At 32.6% G+C, this 24,347-nt stretch overlaps 2 protein-coding genes across 2 annotated transcripts; both read right to left on the bottom strand.

Moving 5' to 3' along the window:
• Window positions 1-435: 435 nt before the first annotated feature.
• Window positions 436-10,656, bottom strand: LOC140053849 (actin-like protein 6A). Its single transcript, XM_072098568.1, has 13 exons — window positions 10,231-10,656; window positions 9,198-9,274; window positions 8,307-8,487; window positions 7,547-7,647; window positions 6,990-7,087; window positions 5,920-6,014; window positions 5,269-5,375; window positions 4,828-4,976; window positions 3,569-3,683; window positions 2,576-2,656; window positions 2,310-2,405; window positions 1,933-2,019; window positions 436-1,503 (listed from the first exon to the last, which is right to left on the bottom strand). Exons 1-13 carry the CDS (start codon window positions 10,253-10,255, stop codon window positions 1,423-1,425), a joined length of 1,293 nt encoding a protein of 430 aa, XP_071954669.1. The 5' UTR covers window positions 10,256-10,656; the 3' UTR covers window positions 436-1,422.
• A 4,517-nt stretch (window positions 10,657-15,173) lies between these two features.
• Window positions 15,174-24,059, bottom strand: LOC140055468 (uncharacterized). The gene is made up of 9 exons (XM_072100807.1): window positions 23,899-24,059; window positions 22,903-23,098; window positions 22,427-22,516; window positions 21,708-21,794; window positions 19,410-19,657; window positions 18,965-19,085; window positions 18,261-18,459; window positions 17,268-17,408; window positions 15,174-17,125 (listed from the first exon to the last, which is right to left on the bottom strand). The coding sequence occupies exons 1-9, from the start codon at window positions 24,057-24,059 to the stop codon at window positions 15,174-15,176; spliced, it is 3,195 nt and encodes a 1,064-aa protein (XP_071956908.1).
• Window positions 24,060-24,347: the final 288 nt, after the last annotated feature.

The raw sequence follows: 24,347 nt of genomic DNA, 5'->3' as shown, positions 1-24,347 counted from the left end.
AACAAACAAGCTAGCCTGCATAGTAATGAATTTAAATTATACTACGAAACGAATATCAAGTGAAAGCAATTTAATTGAGACATGTAAATGCATAGTCACGCACCATAAATGGCAATACCGTTTTCAACGCAAATCATGCAGGCCCTGTAGAGATCTAATAGACCTATAGCTAGATAATACCAGAATTCAGAACCATTAGGGTGAATCGAGAATATTGTGGGCGAATCGAGAATATTAGAAAAGGGTGTCAACTTAGTTGGCATACACGAAGTGCATCTGATTATTCTTGTGACCCAAATAGATGTACGCGCGAGCATACAATTTATTGATTATTGTTATGGATCTACACTACAGTATTTGTATTTGTATTTCTGAGTTACATTACAGCACCTGATTGTATCAATATATGTACTGTTGTTTCACATACCGTAACTAGTTGCTTAATGAATTAAAATAAAACGTATCACAATGGTAGCCTATCATTTGGGAAAGCACTTACTTCGCGGTGGTATGATAGCACCAACTAATTTGCATAGGTTCTAGATTGTTTTTTGAATAAATATTAGTAAAAAGATAAACAATTTGATTCATATGGCGTTTCATACATATAATAATTGATCACATTTCCAGACAAAAATGTAATCGTAGTGGACCAACATAAAAATACAGACTTGGTTCAATGTATAAACAGTATCATTTCAACTGCCTATTCCACCTTGTATGCACAGGAATACAAATTGGTACTAACAGACTGGTTATCAGATATAAAAAACACTACAGGATAATAATATTGTTTTTATTATTAAATGTCATTTACAATCACATAGATTATGTGACACATAGTTGATTACTAAAGACTAAACATTTCTAATTGTTTACATTAACACTACATAAACAAAGGTTTTGGGAAGACCTCTGAAGATTGGAGTTGTTTGACAGTAAAATGATTTGAACCAAGGAGTGTGAAATCGTTTGGGAGGCACCATAACCACAATTAACAACTACATTTAATTCAAAATAATTAGGTATAAGAAATTGATTACGTTTCATAAAAAAATACAAATTTACAATTACAGTAACGATTACAGCGAACACTACCTTTACAAGAACTCCTTTCAGCTGGGCCACATGTTCATTTTTTCACAATGTATTTTAAAGTTGGAAAACATTTTTAACTTAAAGGAACCCATGGGGTTGAAAGATTATTTTATGGGTGTATGTTGTACCCATTTAATATTAGTATATTACAAAAGTATATTATAGTATACTATCGTTTGGAAGTCTCACAAAAATATCATTCATATCATTTCCAATGTTTTCTAACCTACTGACAAATGTTGATATTCATTTAGTCATTGGGTATAGATAGAAATAACATTATAAATAAGGTGTTTTGTTTTTGGAACCTTTCTATTTTTCCCCTCATGGACACTTCCGTTCGACACACGCTTTTCCCGACTCTTCATATTCTTGTTTTGATATCCACATCTGTTGGAATGTGCCCTGTGGAGAGTCAACAAACAAATTAGAAAGATCCTTTTAAACGGTAGCCTAAAGCTCTGTCTACACTGACAAACTTATTTGACAATAAAAGTGTGATGTAACCATATATGGTAGTGATATGACATAAGTTTGATAGTGTAGACAGAGCTGGTGTGATAGCTAAATATGGTAAAAGGAAGAGTTTGTCTTGACAGAAGTGTTTCTTCAATGGTGTATATGGTTAAATTAAAGCTTAAAATGTTTTGATAAAGGGCGCCCCCACAACATCAAGAGCAGCCCTCAATAACATTGACAACTAACCAGTCATTGTCCGATGGAAAACAAAATGTATTAAAGAATGTACAACTTTTTGGTTTACCTACAATTATAACCTACACTACTATACAAGATAGGTGAAATTTGATAATGAAAATGATAAAAAATACTTACGAGTGAGGCCAGAATTGATCCACCAATCCAAGAACTGAATCTTCGTTCTGAGGTGCTATTGCTCCCAACTATTTTTAGTTTTGTGCTCTAGAAAAACAAAATAACTTATTAAAATTTGAACAATTGTATATGTATAACTTTTTCAGTAATGTAGCCTTAAGAAATAAGTAGTAGTACTGCGGTTTTCGCAAGAAAAGGGAACAATCTGTGTACAAGCCACTGGGTTGTCAAAGGTCACTGTGAAAAAGTGGTCAGGTTGAAACCATACTGGTGTTTACAGTCCTGGTTTTAGGTTTTTGATTGTCCCAATTAAAGGCACCGTAGAGGCAAAAAAATAGTGAACATTGCCATAATTATATTGAGAAGGTACAACTTACATTTTGTGTTCTTGTCTGTAGCTCTCTCATTAGTCTGTCTGAAAATCCATTTATAAGAGTGTTGCCTCCTGCTAAGATGATACTACTGTACATAGCCTAGAAAATCACGAAAACATAAATAATGAAATTACCTAGTAATATACACAAGAAAAAAACAGTCTGTTTTAAAACACAGAATAAATGTGTTAAAATGGAACTCTTTCACTAATATAAGAAATATGAAATAGATAAAATAATACATTCAGGTTCGTTATTAAAAAACTTACCGGTCTGATGTCTATATCACACATTCCAACACTTGTATTCACAACGGACGTCACACCTAAGACAGTGTTGCCTTCAAAACCCTAAATTACAATAATTATACCAGTAAGAAAATCTATTTTGAATAACGACAGTCTAGTTATTTACTGTCTTCTGGAACACTCTACCCCTCGAAATACGCTCATCAAAATCTGTAATCACATTTAAAACTAAACTCAAAACTCATCTCTTCAGAGAAGCATAATCACACGCTACTACTTGCACAGATCTTGGAAAACACAGCGCTTTGAAACCTTTGTCTCTTGCGCTTTATAAATGTTATTTATTATTATTATTATTATAATCACAGTGTAAACTAGTAGACGAAAGAAAAGAGATGCTAGCCTCAAATTGACCTAAAATCAAATCTAAGGGATCAGATTTAACAAACATGCTTTAAGCTAAAGTAATCTTAATAGTTTTAAGTCAATGATTTTGCTTAAGTAAGTTTTCAGAAATAATGTAAACAAATATTTTTACGTATTTTGTATCTGTTTTCACTTAAGCACTTCTTTATCTTGACGTAAGCAGAAAATGATAAATGCTATACCAGTACTGTTTATACACATTATAGGATTTTTTTATTTACACAAGTATCCAGGTATATAATTAGGGACTTTTCGATTTGCACGTCCACTATGTGACTGATACCATATGAAGTCATTCTTATGATATGTGCAAGTTGACTGGCATGTCAACTGCTAAATTTGATAACTTGTTCAGTGGCATTTTGCTGTATGCCCAACGAAACATTCATATATATCCGTGGATGAGTACCAGTCGAATACTACCCAAGTGGGCGTAAACTGGTCACTTTAATCCCTATTATGTACTGTATCTGTATTTTTGTAAAGAAATGTATAGGGAAAATTAATACTGTATATAGTTCTGTGCCAACTTGCTCTCCTAATAATATAAATGCAAAACAAATTCCAAAAAAAGTGCTGGAAGATTACCTCTGCATTAGAAGGATCAAACAGACCTTCAGGAATCTTGATTCTTTCCTGGCCAAATTCCTGATGGTAACCATTGGGAAATTCATATAGGGCAGTTGGAAGCTGTGACAATTCACTAAAAAAAAGAATTTATTAGTTTTTTACTTAAAATACTATATTATGGTATACAATTACAATACCGTCTTAAGAGGACATTTTCCTGTGACACGAACGAAAGGCAATGTATGATTCAGATTTTGTAAATTGGAGCAAATTGAATAATTTAAAGTTAAATGTTGGTAAAACTAAGGAGATGGTCGTAGACTTTAGAGTAAAGAAAGATGCTATTATTCCAGTTCTGATTGATGGTAACGAAGTAGATAGAGTAGAAGAATATAAATACTTAGGTTTTGTCATGGACCACAAACTGTTGTGGGAAACCAATACGAATAGAATAGTTAAAAGAGCCAATAGAGTGGCACCTCTATTAAAGGGACACTTTGTTGGGTCCCAAAGGTTATTCTCTATTAGGGAGGTTTCGCAACCTCACGAATACGATAACGAAAACGGATACGTCACACACACGTATTCGTTTTCGTAAGCCATAAAAAAATCTGTTTCGCATGGCAACGAAATATTGAGGGCGCCGTCCAAAATATGACTGCGGTAAATTTGAGCGAAGCGCAGGTACGTGTTGCTTGGTGCTTGGCTGCCTAGGCCTAGCGTAACATCAAAGCAAGTGAGAACTTTAAAAACTGCTATTTATCAAAATTGACCTGGCATTTTAGTAAATTACTTTAGTAAATTACCTTCAATAAATCTATAATTATATTATAATCATGAATCATTCCCAATTCAAATGCAAAATGTGCAAAATAGATCAAAAACTATACTCGTTTTGTAGTTACGAATATGACTGGTGATATTTGTCAACACAAATACGCTTTACGAATATGAAATGGGGATCAGCTCAAAAGTTTCACAAATGTATGACGTATCCGTTTTCGTTATCGTAAGATTGCGAAACCTCCCTATTAGCGGTTCTATTTTACTTTTATAACTTGACTTCTTACACATTTCTGCATATAGAAATTTCTACTTTAAGAAGATAGGTTACACATTTATACAAATACAAATCTAGTAGAAATTGTACTGTACTATACAGTAATGATCTACCAAGGATTTGGACCTAAACACGGAAAATTATGAGTACCCACATCATTACATTATTCCACCAATTCAATCCATTACAGAGTACTGTAGTTATATATTTTACTTACTCTTCATCAGGGGTTGTATCGTAGACCTGTAAAACTGATGCCTGGAAGTCTTGTATAACTTTCTTTACCATGTAATTATGCCAAGATTTTGTTACATTTGGTACGGAGCGTTTCTTGAAAATTGGCGGCTGTTCATCTTTTACAACCTCCTACAAATACAGAATTATAATGAGTAAAAGGTAATTTAAAAATGTATTGTCCCCCAAAAACATTAAAAAATGAAGATTAATTAAAGCAGACTTTGAAAAGGTTATATTGTAGTTTTAATAATGTTAATCACTTCAGTAAAAAAAAAAACGGAGAAAAAACAATGTTTTCACAAAGTGAGAAAATAAATGGCATATTCAACCAAAAATGTTGAAAAAAATAGAGGGACAATACATCTTTAACAATGAAAGTATACGGACAGTTTACAATGGTTTAACTGTATTATTATTTTACCTTTGATTCTACTAGGTATGTTGGTGTAACATCAATTTTCAGGTTGTCTAGTAATTCTTTGCACTGCATTGTAATAAAATCACCAGCAATAGGGCTCTTCACAATTCCTATGGAAAATATTATTACTCTTTTAATTTTTCAGATTCAGAACCATTCCCCATCATAGATATAAACAATGTAAACATACATACACATACTGCAGTCAGTTGCGTAACGGCTATGAGCACTCACTGGTTAAAATCAGGGGCCTGGATCTTATGGGGGATCCCTTGAGCAGTGCCCAGAGGAAAAAAAATTAAAATATGTTGAAAAGGGCTAAACCTCCTGAGGCCTCTAGCATTGGAGGGCCACTTAGGGTTCCTAAACAAGGGGCCTCAGGTCTCTGCATTACACCACTGACTGTAGTAATATAACTTGGCTAGTATTGTAGTTTTTAAAATCATTAAACAAAAGCCAAGAATGCACTGGAAGAAATCAATATAAAAACAGTATTTATATAAAGTTGGGTGTTGTTGTAAATGTAATTGTGAATAAACATAATTATTGAATAAGAGGACACTCTGTTGTATTGCTGTCCCATTAATAGGAGATCTACTACAATCACAAAAGGTAATCTTGGATAAAACAATAATAAGCATAACCTGTCATTACCTTGTTGTAGCACATAGCCATCATGTACTGGCGTGGCAGTTGTTTGTGTAGCACCACTGTCAACAACTAAACCTGTAGCACGGCCATTAGCAAACCTATAGCATTATTAAGGTTATCAAAGTTTAGGATATTAAAGTCACTCTGGCATAATTGAAATAGGGGGACATTCAAAATATTTTCAATCCAGTCAGAATCGATTTCAATGATGTAAATTGCTGACAATAAACATACTAATTTAGTATACACAACAAACTATTATTCTGCCCCCTAGGAAGTTGTTCAAGATCGTGATGGACCTCTCAAAAACTAGGCAAAAGGGATTATTCCTAAATGATATACCAGTTATTATTATTATTATTACTAATAATAGTGTCAGTTTGAAGTGAAAAACAATAAAAAAATAAGATTGTGAAAAACTAAGATCATTTAATTGTGTACAGTATGCACCACATACCTACTGTATGCATAACAATTGCAAACGCCAGAACCAGTGGAGCAGTAGCCTTTAACTATGAAGTTTGCTTGAATTGAAGTGGAAATATAATATATAGCTTCTTTTCTTAATGAATCTACTATTATTGGCCAGAACAATTTTTGTATAAACTTAACACATAATACTATAAAGCTCTGTCTACACTATCAAACTTTATGACAAAAAAATGTGATGTGTCCATATATGGACATGATATCATATCACTACCATATTTGGGCATATCACTACCATGTTTGGGCATATCACTACCATGTTTGGGCATATCACTACCATGTTTGGGCATATCACTACCATGTTTGGGCATATCACTACCATGTTTGGGCATATCACTACCATGTTTGGGCATATCACTACCATATTTGGGCATATCACTACCATGTTTGGGCATATCACTACCATGTTTGGGCATATCACTACCATGTTTGGGCATATCACTACCATGTTTGGGCATATCACTACCATGTTTGGGCATATCACTACCATGTTTGGGCATATCACTACCAAATTTGGTCAAACTAGTTTGATAGTGTAGACACAGCTTAAGAATGATTTTATAATTTGATTGTTTAAAGGATACGCTGATAGTACTGCGTTTTTGCATAGAAAGAAAGCTGGTATGTTGTAATGTTCAAACATTAACTCAGTCAGTCGCTCTCTTTTGTTTCTACTATTCCACTAAAAGAAAAATAATAAATAACATTATCTGTATATCCCAGTATAAAATTGACAATTGAAGATATATAATGTATATACTGTATACTATATAATACATTTTTAATTAGATAAATAAATATATTGACTCAAAACAGCACTCTTCAATCAGGTGATACTGTTAAGCTCTGAGATATTAATTACATTATGTGTTAGTCAAGTCAAGTATTATTTCGTCAAATATATTTGTTTGCAAACATGTTATAGCCAGGGCAGATTCAGTCTACTAGGAAGGGCGTAATTCATTAGTTTACTACAGTCAACACAAAACTATAAAAATCTTTAAAATTTTCTTAAAGACCCAAATAAAAATATCCAATTACATTTGGAAAAGCTAACAGACCAGTTCAAGAAGGGTGTTCAGTATAAGAAATTACTTTACTGTAATTTTAAAATTATGATTTCAGTTTATAAACTACTTACAGGAACTTCTGACATTAAAACTGGATGTTGTAGAGGGTCTGAACGAACATGTTTCTTGTACAAGTGATCCAATAGATTTTCAAATATATCCCAATCTTCAACTAAAAGAGAAGAAAGAAAGAAAAAAAATCAGATTCCCGTTTTAAACATGATACTTAGAACTATGAAATCTTCCATAGGGAATCCGACTGAGCCTGGGAAGCTGACCTAAATATTTTAAATTACAATTTTTGAATATCAGTAGACTTTCTTTGAGAAACCCCTATTAAGGGAACACTTCTGTAAAACGAATGTGGGATAATATATGCTGTAAAACTGCCAGCCTCTATTCAGGGGAAACACCCCTTTTCAGGGGGCCGACTGCTATTATAGGACCACTTTGTTGAGTCCCAAAGGTATTCCTCATGTATCCCCTTAATAGGTGTTCTATTGCATTAATAAACTGTAAAAAGCAAAACAAAGGCCATCTTGTGTAGTACATCTTTTAATGTTTCCACTTCTCTGTCACATAGTTTAACCTCTAGTGTTTATCAGTGACGTAACGTACAGACCCAAGGTCGCCTGTTTAGGAACCCTAATTGGCCCTCCAACGTTGGAAGCCTCTGGCAATTTAGCCTTTCATAGCTGTTACGCCACTGGTGTCTATACTACATCTAACAGGGTGTAAACACAAGGGCATAAGTTAGGGGGAAACTCCACTAAAATGTTCTCAGTGTGATTTACGAAAGCTATCTATGCACAAAAAAAAAAGTTTACTTACTCATGCCGTCCTTTAGAGGATGAGATAACTCCATGCCTTCTCTTGGGAAGTGTAAGGCATTTGTGTCTATTACATACTTCTTGCTTTTGCTCTCCTTAATCGTCTGCCCTGAATCCCCGTCCACCTCCATAGATTTTTCATCTTTGTTGTCCACCACACCAACTATTGTAGGAAAGTCTGCCTAAAATAGGATGATGAAACTTTACTGTTATTTATTATACTGATAGAAGATAAAGATAGGCTACAGTAGTATTGGTTTATTAATGTTTATTAAAACTGATTGAAACTTGAAAATGAAACGCTATAATTTTCAGCCAAGCAGGAATGAAGCGACATTGTTTGAAAGTCTGCCTAAGATAAATAAAACTTTATTGTTTATTTATTTATTCCTTTCAGTGATACATAAAAAATGGAACACTCAGGAGAGACAAGAGCTGTCGAAGACAACTATCGCCAAAGGGCGAGTCTCTTCAACTCCAGACAAACAATAAAAACAAAAATTAAATACAGATTACAAGAAAAGACTATGTACAATATGAAAATCAAATTTGTAACAATATTTGTATGAAAATAAGATTTATTGTTGCTTTTGTTATTACATACATATAATAAAGTAAATGAAAATGTATTTTAATCATATGTACTGTAAATGATAACTTGTGTAAATAGTTTTATAGTAAGTACAGTAAGGGCTTGTGAAAAACACTAATCTGGTGATTCAAATGTTGCATTCGTTTTAAAATAAAGTTGTTATTAATTTTCAGCCCAGTACTGTAGGCCGGAATAAAACTATAAAAAACATTGCCAATAAGCCTAATTTTCTGGTTGTGAAGAACAGATATTTGGTTGTGAATAAAAGTCATAAAAGTCAAATAATAATAATGGTAGTACTTTTGGAGAGTCTTCACCAGCATAGCCTGCCCTGATGGAATACGAACCAACATCAAATACTAAGGCTCCGACTTCATCTAAAATATAAATAACAAGATTATATACTGTAGTGCTTGCATAGACAATATTAACTAATTCTTTGTATGCTTTGGTTTTCTTCATTCAGACATTCATTCACACATTGATATTAGAAAATTGGGTTATAATATAAGGAAAATATTTAATTGAAAGTATAGCATGTGAATATGCGCAAAGACATCCTCTTGGACAATCAGTTCAAATTGCACATATAGAATATACAGTAGGCCTACACCATCATGCAATGTTTTATTCATCATTCACATTTATTTAGTCATTGTTTATAACTTTACAATTACACAGTATATAATTGATGGCGAGGATCCTGCATAAAGAAGTTTACAATTCTGTTTTTGCAGGAAATTTTACATAAACATAAAAATGACAACACAAATAAAATAAAAGTTATATTATTTAGATATTATCTCAAGACTATAATTATATTCTTTTTTTTAATTAATTATTAAAACTACTGTACACATTTGAAGTTTAAAAAAAAACAGTATAGGTAAAATAGGATAGTAACACTGACAGTTAAAGTAGTAGACCTACTATGATGTATAACATTTTAATATTTAATACATACAAACAATCAACAATAATGTCAATCAAATTATTAAAAAGCTTTATTTTAATTTTATATTTTATGTTAGTGAATTGATGAACTTAATAGAATAAATTCTATTTAATTAATTGACCATACCTAACTTAAGCCTGTGTTTACCTAAATATTGTTCTTCAAGATAATTATTAAGCTAGGCTTAGTATTTTCTGTACTAGGCCTAGGCCTAAACCTAAATGCCATTCCCTAGACAAATCGTTCTGTAAGGCGGCGCCAAAAACATACGGCTTACCCGCCGCGCTGAAGAAGAAACCGGCCTAGCCTATGCCTAGTAATATACGTTTATATTGATCAGACACAAAGAAAAAAAATAATAAACCTATTACACATTACCTCCACCATATACACCACCACTCATGTTGATTTACAATATGAGGTTAATTATCTATAGAAGAATAATAGCAGAAGAATGTTGTCGAATTTTACACAAAACAACAACAAAGGCCATACACACGCTTATCGGTATGGAACGCCGAGAATGCATTCTGTGGTGAATTAGGAACGCCAAAAGGGCAAAAACAATGGTAGGAGAGCAAATAAGCATAATACTATACCAATAATAATAATTGTGGACAATGGCAGTATCACTAAAGAGCGAAATCGATGTCTAAGGAGAATAATATGTATAAGGTGGCCGGAGAAAGAAAAAAAAATTAAGATTTGTACAAAAGAACAGGAGAAATTGAGTGGAGTAAGAAAAGAAGGCGGACACCTGCTCCGTTTAAATGAAAACACACCAGCTAAGATCGATCGCACTCTGAGAGGCTCAGAGAAAGACCAAAAGGAAGACCAAAAACAACATGGATGGCAAACATAAAAAAGGAAACAGAACTTTTCACATGCGGACCTATACACATGCTTGCTCAAAAACATACTGATACACAAGTGAGACGCGCAATGCCTAACGAGATTAGTGTTTTAAAAGATGATGATACCAATAGGCATGCAACATTGAAGAAAATGAAGATTTCTTTTTGTAAGTGTGACGATATTGATATACTCATAATTCTATATATTTAATGAATTGAGTAAATGGTATGTGTAATGGAATGATTCCAGATAAAGGAAGGTTGGTTTTTTTTTCAGGAATGTGTGAGTTAGACCACCGTGGATCAACTCACGGTTCTCCATCTGATGACCGTCTAACTTTTCCACGGCAAACTGTGCCAAACATTTCGATATATTAAGTCTACAAACATACTTAAAACGCCAGCAGCTTTTGATACCAAACCTGTACTGTATTTAATACCATGAGGTATACATTCGATCAGAATAATTCTCCTGCATAATTTATTTGAAAACAACTTAAAAATGGTAAAATTATTATAATTACAAAAACATTCAAGTGATTCAACATCAAAACGGATATTTTGTGATTAATTCATTATATGATTATTTGTTTTATCTTGTACATATATAAATTATAAAATATGAATTCTGCAATGAAAACAAATGGAAAACTCAAAAAATGAAAATTGTTATTTCTGTGTAAAATATTTTAAAACGAAATATATGTTAATGATAACTATAAGGAAATTATACAGTATGTTATAACGATGCTTGGAAAACAAAAGGGCTAACAATGTAGTAGGCTCATCGTCTTTGTGTTAACTTGATTGATTGAAATATATATTTATACTGGGTAACCTCTTCAGTCAATGACTGGTCTCCCAGAGGGCCCAGTTGGTGGTCAGTGGCTGTGATGTACTAATACCTCTACTCGTCTCGAAAGATGTACTAGGTTCTTTAAAATGCACACGAGCTAGATGTATACACTGGACCTACGGTTTATAGTCCTTATCCGAGGAGAAGACTCGTTCTACCACCAGAACCATGGAGTGAGTGAGCCTCGAACCCCTGCCGATGTTATGGCTAGGTAATTACGGTTCCACTCTCTTAACCAATCGGCCACTCACTCACTCACTCAAATTCTTTTGTTTTGCTTTTTAAACTTGTTTTGTAAGTGTAGTATTAAAAAATACAATAAAATTAATGAAAAAAGGAGGTAATATGCAATATAAAGTGAATTTCATCATCATCCATCCGTTACGCTATTCGTCTTTGGTGCGTACGCTAATCGTTTCCATGACTCTCTTTCGGTGGTCTGATGGTGGTCTGTCATTAATTTTGCGATCGATGTATTTGCTTTTTTGAGTTCTTTATTTATGTTTCCTATCCAGGTAGTTTTTGGTCTGCCAACTGGTCTTTTAACTTTTCGAATGGATTCTGTCAACTCTAATTTGGCTGGAGTGTCCATCGGAAGCCTTAGCATATGTCCGGTCCATTTGTATTTTCTTTTCCTTATTATGTTTGACCATTTTAGTTCTTTCGTTCTGCATATATAGTTCTATATTTCTGATTGTGTCCGGCCACTTAATTTTTATAATTTTTCTTAATAATTTCCTATGGAAACAGTCAATTTCGTCCCCTTGTTTTTTGGTTATTTTCCATAATTCTGAGTTGTACATAAATATGCTTCTGACATATACATTGAATAGTCTCATTCTTACTTCTAGTGATAAGTTTTTGCTTGTTAGAATTTCTTTGTAGTTGTTGAAGGCTGATATTGCGAGTTGTTTTCGGCGTTTCATATCGTTATCTGTGTCAATTAGCGATATTTACATTTTTTCCATGATTCATCTCCTTTTCGTTTGATTATATATTTTTCTGTTTTAGTGTTGTTTATGATTAGGTTTCTGCTTTCTAGTTTCTTATGCATGGTCTTCTTAACTTATTCGACTTGCGTTTTTTGAATTTGCCACCCATCCGATGTCGTCTGCATATTGTTGATCCATTATGAATAATGATGATTGTGGTAGTTGTTGGTTTCATCATTGATGTTGGTTGTAAAAGATTCGCCCACTGTACTACCACATCGTACACTCAGTTTGACGTCTTTTAGTATAAGTGAGACCATGTGTAGTTCGTCATCATTCAAGACCTTCTTGAGATCTGTTAATAGTTTCCCCCTGTTCACCGAATGGAAAACCTTGCTCATATCTATTAGTATTGTTTCATAGTCTTCTGAAGTTATCGCCTTCTCAGCTCTGTTAGTAGGGCCTAACCTAACACTGAATACCAGTTCTGTGGTGCTGCGGCCTTTTCTATATGCACATTGGGTTGGGGGTATACATCGGTTAATCTTTTCATTCATTCTTCCAATCATACAGATTGCAATAATTTTTAAATTTTTTTTTTCATATTTAGCAGGATAACTGGTCCGCGCTTTTTCCCGGGCTTCTGTAAGGGTACTAATATGCCCTCATTTAGTTCTTCAGGATAAACTCCCGTTGCTGCATAGCACTTGGTTCAACATTTGTTTCAGATTGGTTTTCCTTATTGTAGAATGATTTTAAACACTATAATATTTAATAATTTCACGATTTAAGGTCAATACAAATTCGAAATTATTAACAGAGAACACAGACAATTTCGAAAGATTTGGATTCGCCGTATTTTGATCAAATGCAAAAACATCAGTTCTGGATTAATAACACCAGGGAAGAGTGAAATTAAGTGTAGTGTAATTTCACACTTCCCTGATAGGACCAAACTACCGTACTTAGGTGTTTATAATTTGAGATGTTGAGAATTATAGAACAAAAAAAAATATTAGAAAATTATGAAAAAAGGAGGATAACAGAAAAGAAATATTAATGTTCTGATTCTAAGAACAGTAACATTGATTAAATCACATAATGTAAAATATAAACCACAAAACAAAAGTGAGAATAACAATGAAATAGTTATTATTATTATTAGAAATAATTGTATTAATCTGTTGAAGATGAAATGAATAAATAGTGGTTAACGCCACAAAAGAGAAAAAAAAACTACCGTACTTAGGGCAAAAGACTTGAAAAGCCGACGAAAATGCAAATCACTAGCACAAGGATAACCTACTACTAAAACAACTACATTACTGTATTCAAACCACTGAATAATAATAATATATTACGCAAAATCAAATAATACTCAATTTGCTTGGATAAGCTTTAATGCTAAAATAATAATTTACGCAATACCAAATAAATACTAACTAATGTTAGTTGTTTTATTTTAAAACATTTCTTATAAATTTAAATGTCATAAATATTCTATGCGAGACGTATTGAAGTACTAGTAATTTTAGCAAACCCTAATTTTTCACATCTTGGATTGCAAGTTTTCCAACGATCCAACATCCTCAAGCAAGTAACATTTACGTGGATAGAATGAATGGCAACTCACCTACACGTAATTTGTTTAAAATATATGATAGATCAATAATACGTAAAGAAAATACGTAAAATAAAAAAAGATAATACCGTAATATATAAAAACATTAAAATAGATAAAATTGAATGCAATTTTTTCAACGATCCAACATCCTCAAGCAAGTAGGCTAATATTTACGTGGCAGAGTGCATACAATGAATGGTAACTCACGTACACGTAATTTGTTTAAAGTATACGAAATATATACAAAGTAAATACGTAAAATTATACTGTCTGTAATAATATAAAACATTAAAATAGATAAAATTGATGACACACAATGGCAATAAATATAAAATTGATACACTCTGATAATAAATATATTATGTATACTGTTAAAAAGTTGATAGTTCGTCTCATGATCGAAATTCTAACTGACACTGTCGTGCCGCCATACAGGAAGACACTATGGAATATATTTCTTCTTCTCAAGTTTTATTTAAATAGAATAATTAGATCATATAAAGATACTATGTTTAAAATTCAGATAATATCAAGAATGTAATGAAAAATTAACAACTTTTCTTTAGCGAGGGTCTTAAACTCTGACTACACTACAGTATCAAACTGTATGTGACATATGAAGTGCCCATAATAAGGACATGATAATGTCATATTACTACTTTACCATATTTGGGCGCATCATAATTTGTTTAGGTCAGACTAGTTTAGTAGTGTAGACAGAGCTTAAGACCACAAAGATGTATTAATGGAATTACCCCAGTGGAATGACCCTACACATTAGTAAATGGGCAAATTGTGAAAATTAAAATCTTATATATATATATATATTTCTATTTTCAAATCATGTTGAGAAATTAACTACAGCAGAACCTCTCCTTTTGGGCACCTTAATATTCAGGAGACATCTTTGTTAAGAGGGAACTGTCATGTGAAATGAAGGAACAACAATGTAATGTTTAACACTACAGCCAACTTCTATTCTGAGGACATCCATAGACTTTTTGGTCCTGAGGTGTCACCTTAATAGAGGCTCTACTGTAATTTATAAGTCAATGTTAATTTTTCTGTTGAGCTTTCAAAACATTCTTCATTGTGACCATTGTTTGTAAAGTTTGTACATCTTTACATTTTTGAAGTCTTTGCTTTAAACGATCTTCCAAGGATACTGGTTCAGGACTGTACACATTTGGAATGTGACTAATTTCCTCTCTTTTTGTCTCCTTTAGATGATCCGTTTTACGACTGCAAATAACCTGGGACTGCTGGATGATAGTGGTTGTCTTTGCTGGCTTTGGACATGGCATGCTTGTTACTGGTTCAGGATAGTTGGCAGACTGTACTGGATACATTATGTTCTTCACCGTTTGCTTCAGCTTGTTGGTGGCACGTTCATGATATTTAGTTTGCTGAATGTTACTTACAGTTTCAGATTGAGAAGTTTTAGTCACCTGATAAGAGACTGGAACCGTTTGACATGTGTCCTGATCATCTGTTATTAAACTGGTTATACATGGATCTTTTAGTAGAGATCTACTTTTTCCATCATCCGATGCTGGTGAGACTAATTCACCACCAGTCAATAAAGAAGGTAATGTACAGTCAAAAAGACCAGGAAAATCTTTTTGAATTTGACCATGGATAGAGACATCAGGTAATTCACCTTGCTTAGCCTTATAGGATATTTCTTTTTTAATTTGACCATGGATAGAGACATCATGTAATTCACCTTGTTTAGCCTTATAGGATATTTCTTTTTGATTTGATAATCTTTCATCTGGTGATGTTAACGAAAGGCAATGGAAACTTTCTGAAAGATCAAGGCTTGTTGGCGAATCTTTGAGGCATCCTCTTTTGCCTAGATTTTGTTGTAGTGTTAATTTACCAGAATTACTGCTAATAGCTGTCTCTCCGGTTAAATCACTACTTTTTAGAAGGCGTTTCTCAGAGAAACAAGAGGTATCACCATTACACGATTCAGTAGAAATTTTCTTGCCTTTTTTCATATCAGGTGAATTACTTGGAGCATGATTCTTCTCTTCAACCTGTTTAAAAGCATTGACATTATCTGACATGTCTGAAGTCACTTCCGTCTCTCGAAAAGCTTGGACATTTTTCACATCCTTCAGTTTTTCTTTCTTATCATGGCTTTCTTTCTTCACAACAGACTTTCTCATTAGCCGTTCACATAACGGCAGAATTTCATGGTCTGCAACACCTTCAACTTTATGTTGCTCAGTACGGATTTCATTTTTAGTGTCGGGGTTCGAAGCTAAACGCTTTTTGCATTTTAAAGTTTTCTTTTTGTCATTTTTATTGACTCCTTTGGCGATCTTATTTTTGTTATCTCTCCTTTTCTTAATATCGGACTCCATCTCTAAGAAAATACTTTCAAACCAACTATTTTCTAGATCCATCTCTAGATTAATAGAATCTGGAATACCTCTGATATCATTTTGTGGGGAATCACTTGCAGAACATTTTAAGTTCGCAGAAAACACTTCATTCTTTTTCTTATCGTCAAGTTTACTAACTTTTGTTGTTTGCGATTTTGATATTTTTCCATTGACATTGCTTTTAGCAGTTTTCAAATTATAACTATCCCGTAGTGAATTCACTGTTATACATTGCTGCTGTTTAGTACCTGATGTTATGTCCTCTGACTTGACGTTATCAAACACAGTAGACTCTCCTCTCAAAACAGACAATGCTACTTCATTGGTGTATCTGGGTTTTGGTACACAAATATCCTTCTTAGAATACATCTTCTTAGATTGTCCTACAGGGATGGTAACTCCATGAGGTGCCTTAGCATCAGTTTCTATCATGTGACTTAACAGACCAATCCCATTCGAGTGTTTCTTTAATTCTTTGTCTTTTAATTCAGTAACAATAAGGAGTTCATCTGTTGCTCTAATAGGTTCTGTTAGGGATATTTTACTAACAGCATCAGTTAGTGAATCAACGTCAGTCTCTTTGCCTTCTTGTGTACATGGAGTTGCTTTCTTAGCTGTAAATAAATTAACAGAATTGAAATGAATAAAAAAATTACACAAAATGATGTTTACAATCAACAAAAAACCTAGTCTAGTTTTTAAAATTTTTTTTTATAGAAAAAGGCATTTGGAGTTTTATGCATTCAAAACACTTACATTTTTTCTTAGTCTTAGAATTCTTAACCTCCATAAAACTGTTAACAAGTTCAGGAAATGCATTACTGAACTGGTGTAAACTTTCAACTGTTGTGTAAAACTCTGTCTTGTCTGTGTCGCTTGTACTACTTGTAATAATATCTGTAAGGTATATACAATTAGGTACCACTTTAATTAAATATATATGTCTGCCAGTTTGTAAAGAAAAAATTGTTTTAATTATAAATCTTCAACAGACTATGCACCAACATAATCATGTAAAAAATAAGTAAATTGTATTGTAGTTTATTATACTATATTAATTATACTCTCTTTATCAATCTAAAATTCCATGTCATGTTACACATTGTTTAAAACCATATTTTTAAACCAGAAACTCTCCAAATACCAGATTTTTCTTGAAATCCAAACAGTCACAAATTCATTTTTACCCATACACTATTTGGCCAGCCAAAAGGTGTCTGGTATTGGGAGAGTTGACTGTACTAATTGCTCATATGAAGCCTAAAAAATGCCATTTTCTTGCATTCGAATATTTCTAAATGGCAATTGTTTATGATTATGATTATTAAAGATATATTGTCCCCCCAAAACATTAAAAACGAAGATTCATAAAATCAGACTTAGGCCATGTTGTAGTTTTAACAAAGTTAATCACTTTCATAGAAAAACAAAACTGGAAAAATAATGTTTTCACTTTCACTTATAAAATAAGAAAATAAACAGATATATCCAACAGCTGGCAGCCAATTTGTTTGCTTTAAATTACAGTTTTATCAGGTAAATAATTTTTGGTCAAAGTGAATAATTATTATGTGACATATTAAAATGGCATATTCAAGAAAAAAAATGAAACAATCATTTTTTCAAGGGGACAATACATCTTTAATAAATAGTCTATAAATGATAATACTTTAACAGTAATAGTATTTAACTGTTTAGAAACTGGTATAAAGGTCCTAAAAACTGAGTGTAAAGATGTAGTTACTGTACCTTGCCTTTCCCAGTGTATTTCCACACACTGTATGCCTTGTCTTACTCTAGTTTTGACTATTTCCACCGGCTTAAGACATTTAGTACAGTTTTCAATACCATATTTAATAATCTGGTTCATATCATGAGAGGTTAGCATAGGCAGAACCTTCTCCTCTGTATACTCTTCTGGCCAGTCAAGTTTGGTTAGGTTATAACCCTAATAAATAACAAAAATTTGCAAATTATTAATCGAAATAAATCTTTTAATCAAATCATTGTCTTTTGTACTAGATCTATTTATTATCTCAATATTATCTTTTAATTCAATATCTATAATCTGAAAAAATGAAGATTAATAAAATCAGACCTTGAATAGGCCATTTTGTAGTTTTAACAAAGTAAATCACTTCTGTACAAAAAACCTAGAAAAATATTGTTTTCACTTATAAAATGACAAAATAAATGGTTAAATGCAACTAAAAACTCATTGTCTGGCTGCCAATTTGACAATTTGTTGGTATAAATTATAGTTTTTTTCAGGTAAAAATTTTTCTTCAACCCAATTTTTAAAGTGAATAACTATAATAACTAGAATAACTATGTGACATTAAAATACATATATAAAATATATATATACATTTTTTTGGGTTATTTAATCAATTCACACTCTTCAGTTCTCATATTTTGGTTACTGATACTTCCCCTGATGCATTATTACCCACCTTTATTTTGCGTAAGCTCGGCCTAGCCCAAATAAATGGTTGTTTTGGAAATTTATCTTTCGGTACTAAAAACTCGTCAATAACTGCTTGGTTAGGAAACCCAGGAACTTTCATTGCTTTCCTGAAAAGGTGTATATTAGAGGAGTCAAAATGAATTAAAATATCTTACTTATGTTAAACAGAGATTGCCTCAAGCAAAAATAAATATGTATTCTAGTGTACCGTGGATCGTATAGTGGCAGTTACCAAATAGAGAGACTTGACATACAGTAGCTACAATACAACTTTATATTGGATTGTTCAAAACAACTTGACTCACAACATGAGCCTCTCCGCCTCATTGACAAGGTCTCTCATTGAACTTACTGTATAGGGCCACACTAGCACACACTAAATATGTCTGTCAATATATAAAAAAATGATGATAGTGCACAAGAATTATCACCTAACGACATCTTTTTCTGCTGCTGATTGAAATGGAAAACCCTGATACCATTCTTTGAACCTTTGCAAAACATCAACCTTATCTTCTAACGCATTCATTAGTTTCATTGCACCTTCCTTACCAACACCAGGTACTCCCTTTGGTATAAAATCACACCCTAGCAGAATTCCTAATCCAACAAGTCTATTTTGATTCAATTTTAATTTGATCTCAATATCATCCATGCGATAACAATCTATATGAGGATCCTGTAAAAAAAAAAAATAAATAAATGTGGTGAATAACTCTGTCTAGCAGCTCAAATTGTTCACAAGTGTTAACGACAGATACAACTGCTTTTCTGCCCTATTCTCCCTTCATCTTGTACAGCTTCCACCTAACGCTACTCAATGATCTGTACACAGATGAAAGAATAAACGGTTCCGGTGTAAACCTATTCTCTTCTAAAATATTCATTGGGTTCTTACCATCGGAAATATGGCTTTGACTGCACCAATATTTAACCGATCGACCACTTGAAACGACTAAGACTGGTTTTAGTGTTAATTCATAGAGTTATGTAATCTAATGCTATTTTGTTTAATTTGTATTATTAGGTGATCATTTAGAATAAAATGATCACCTATTGTTATTGTATGAAATCTTTATTATTTTTTTTCTTTCTGTACACTTTTTGTGTAACAAATATCTCAAAAAGTTGAATAACAATGATCACAAAAATTTCACAATGTCTTTCAAATACTTTAACTTAGCCATAATAAGCTTTTCAGCGTGATCACTCAACCCTGACGTCACGTAGACGCCATTTTGTGAAATCACATTATCAATCATATATCCATAATTCATTATCACATGTTTATGAAATTCACTACACGTAAACTTCAGGTCAAGGGTAAAAATATTAGCAAATAAAAACGCACGCGCACGTAGGGTCATGCGCGTGAAATCGCGCATTAAAAATTTAAAAAGCTCAAAATTACGTTTTAATCAATTTAGAGCATGAATTAGGCCATTTGCGTGTTTCAAAAAATTACTGCGCAAAAAAATTATTTTGCGCGCGCGATACTTACAAAGGGTAAAAATTGCAATTTTTTTATACAAATCGCATTCTAAACAGCATCCTTAGTACATTCACCAAATTTGAGTCAGTTCCGACTTAAAATAACGGTATACGAGCAGGTTAAAATGTCAAAATGCGCAAATTAATTGCATCAAAGTGATGAAAATTGTGAAAAATAAGGCCTTTTTAAAATGAATATAACTCTTCAGAATGGCAGGTGACCCCCAATTTTTTAAAGTTATTCGGGAAGCCATTGGGTTGTAGATACATATTCATGTACACATTAGACGTATAAAATGGTATGACGTCATCAAATGGCCACTTCAATTTAAAAATTAGTAATTTTTATCTTTTTGTATGGGTTATCACATTCAATAGAGCGCATCTCCGTTATTTTAGCTCGATTTTCGCAGAAGTTTTAGTATGTGCTTGCTCAATTAATTATCTTTCTCAGGAGTTGTCAACATTTTCATTTTGATGACATCATCACGCGTAAAAACTTGAATAACGTAGGTCGTGTAATTTCAGCTACACCGTACATTTGAATATATTATAGCTCTTCAGAATTAAAGGTGACCTTGAAGATTATAACTTATTATGAAAGCTGATGAAATGTAGATATGAATTAATATAAAAATTTAGCCTATCGGATGTTGTGATGTTATCATATGGCCAGTTGAAGTTAAAAAGTAGTTTTTAAATTTCTTTAGTCGAAGTTATACAAATTTCAAAGAGCGCGCATTGCGCTTCTACGTGTCAAATTTTCTTTCCATCCTTATATTTATTTGCTCAATTCATTATCTTTCGAAATTGTCATCTTCGAGTTTATTTTGATAATTCCATCATACCGAAAAATTTGAACATGATGTGGGTCCAGTAATTTCACCTATGCTACACTGTATATAGATATACAGTATATACTGTATATAATAGGTACAACTCAGCACTATAAGTGTATATGCATCATGTCATAGGATGGCGTACATCAGCTTTTTACGATCGTATGTTAACGTACGTGCATGTTTAAAAAATGTTAATTTCATTAAAATGATAAAAATGATCACCTATAATTCGTCAAAGTGACGAATTAAATTCTAGTTATTTTTATTCTGGTTTTCAAAATGCATAAGAAAATAATTTAGAAGTTTTTGAAAAGGAGAGTCGTATGTAACACTTTGTGCCATGTGTGAAAGTAAAGTGTTAGCGAATTGCTCCATCTCAATACTATAGTTACTAACCTTAGTATTAAGTGTAAAGTTTCTATAAACCACTCTGGCACCATACAGAAATGCATCGCCATCTTGCGTAATACAAGCGTCGACCAACTGCAAAAAAGAAAAATAGTCACAGTATTAGCACAAATAAAGTACTGTAGTACCAATGAGATGGTGAGTAAACTGGCTGTACTTTTTTTTCACATATTCCTGTACTGTTGATTAGATTTTGATTACCTGGCATGAGACTGAACAATTGATATAACAATTTTCACTAGCATCTAGGAACAATTTTGGGTATCTATAGTGGCATAACTCAGTGGGCAATTAAGGGCCCTTGTTTAGCACTAAGGGGCCTTCCAATGCTATGTAGTTACATCAGGGAAACACTTTTGGTGGGACGATTCGACGGCCCACTTTTGGTGACAGACGATTCAGCTTATGTTCGATATAGACTTCTAAAATTTCCATGGAACTTAGGTTGTTGGACAGACTTTCTTATTACCTCCGCCAAGGAGGTTATATTTTCACCCCTGTATGTTTGTGTGTGTGTGTCTGTGAACAGCCTGGAGGCCACAGTTTTTATCCGATTCTCACCAAAAAAAAATGTTAAAAAAATATATATATTCCGGGGACATTTTATGTAGGGGAATTTTACAGTAGGCAGAGGTTTGTACTCTCGGAGTACCCTCTAGTTACAGTTTTTTTTGCTATTGTTTTTTATCTATTGTGTACAAACTTACACCATTGGCGTTCAAAAATGCACACATGGCTTCTGCTTCACCTTTGCTTTGTACCCATGGTATACCGAGGTAATCCAACATTTCACAGCACTAAAAAGATAAAGAAATCATGAACTAAAGTTTGCCCATTGACAAATAAAAAGAAAAATTCAAAGATGCGTAATCTTTGAAATTGCAATGCTTTCAATATGTAAAATGATGTTATCTGGCATCTGTAGGATTTTCAAAGCTTTTGTATTGAACAAACCAAAAAGTAGATACAATAATAATAATAATAACAATAATAATCATAATAAATCGGGCTTATGCTAAAAGCCCCAATGCGCTTTACATTAAAACAAAAATATACAGAGAGAAATTAGTCAAAAGAAAACTTAAATAGATGAGTTTTTTTTAATAATTGTTTGAATGTAACGGTAGTGGGTGCTTGTTGAATTGCAGGTGGTAAGTCGTTCCAAAAAGCAACTATACTATACCTCTTTAAGACGTGCTTTAAAGTGTCTTCTTCCAGTTTGTTTAGATTTAGAAGGAGCTGCACCTCTCTGGCCTTGTTTGTGTCTTCCTTGCCTTTTCATCATAGTCTCACATTTCAATTCTGGTGCTTCTCCCTCTATGACAAAAACCAATTTGATGCCAAGTTGTGTTAAATTAGTTATCCGAAAAAATAAATTCCTAGAATAAATGAAAGACATTGAGGAATATATTTTTTCAACAGAGCCCAGACAAAAATGTTTTAACATTAAATGAATCAAACATTGAATAGGTTCTAATAAAGTTATATTATTCACTTTAAATATTTTGATTTGATCTTCCTGGTGCTCCAACTTACTTGTGCTTGAATAATTTTAAAAATAAAAAAAAAACCATTGTGCAATAATAATTTTCTTTTATATTTTTGAAGATACAATGACCTATAAAAAGTAGCCAAAATCCCATTAGAGCAATTATAAATTCCACAATATACCAACTCAGTGAACAGTTAATAGATTATTATATTCTCTCAAGTCTTCGGACAAGCAACATTAGTTCAATTCAATAAAACTCATATATATTCAGCAGTATAAGTGTATACTTGTTTTAATGTAAAACAACTGTCAACGTATATCAGAAGATATTACAGAAAATACTGTACTTTTACTTGTAATTAAATGCTACAGTATGTGGTGCTATTGCAGAATCGCACCCCTGTGAGTTTATCGTACATATACAGTACCCGAAGGTACGAATGTGTAGACGCAAGGTATGATATCTAAAGACGAAGTAAAGAATATTATGCATAATATTAATTATTATAATATATACTGCAGAGTTAATTAATACAAAATTAAAAACACATTTTGTTGCACGGTATTATTAAAAATGTTAAATTATTCTAGTCCTCAAGTTTAACGGGAAACTGAGTATAGTTCACACTGATATAGCAGTGACTTAACTAGACAAAGACTATGAAAACAGTCAATAAGTAAACAAACCTCAGAAATGGTTTTAATACAACTGCTTGCATCTGTTTGACACCCTGACTTTCACAAACCCAAATGCTCAAGTCAACAGCAAGTAATTGCCCTTTTAATTCACTTAAATTTTTATGGAATTGAACAGGCGACAAAATGGACCATAGGTTTTGAACTCCCATCTTCAATTAACCAAATCTAATCCTAATTTTGTAGGAAAAAAGAAATAAAGTAGGAGTAAACATTACAATGTTATTCAAAATTGCCTCCCCAAAACACGGCCTTTTCTACATTATTAAACAAACAAAGGTTAAACGCATTACAACAATTACTTAGATATCAAAAAACTATCAATTAAAATTCTAATACTAAATTATATTTATTTAGTTACATTTTATACTTTATTCAAATAAAATAAATCAGTTATTTTATACTTGTAGCCGATATGATTGATACAAAATTGGATACGG

Source organism: Antedon mediterranea, chromosome 7 (genome assembly GCF_964355755.1).
Source record: "Antedon mediterranea chromosome 7, ecAntMedi1.1, whole genome shotgun sequence".
NCBI classification, from domain to species: Eukaryota; Metazoa; Echinodermata; class Crinoidea; order Comatulida; family Antedonidae; genus Antedon; species Antedon mediterranea.
The sequence above is the reverse complement of the archived record's forward strand: the minus strand, read 5'-3'. Positions and strand labels throughout refer to the sequence as shown.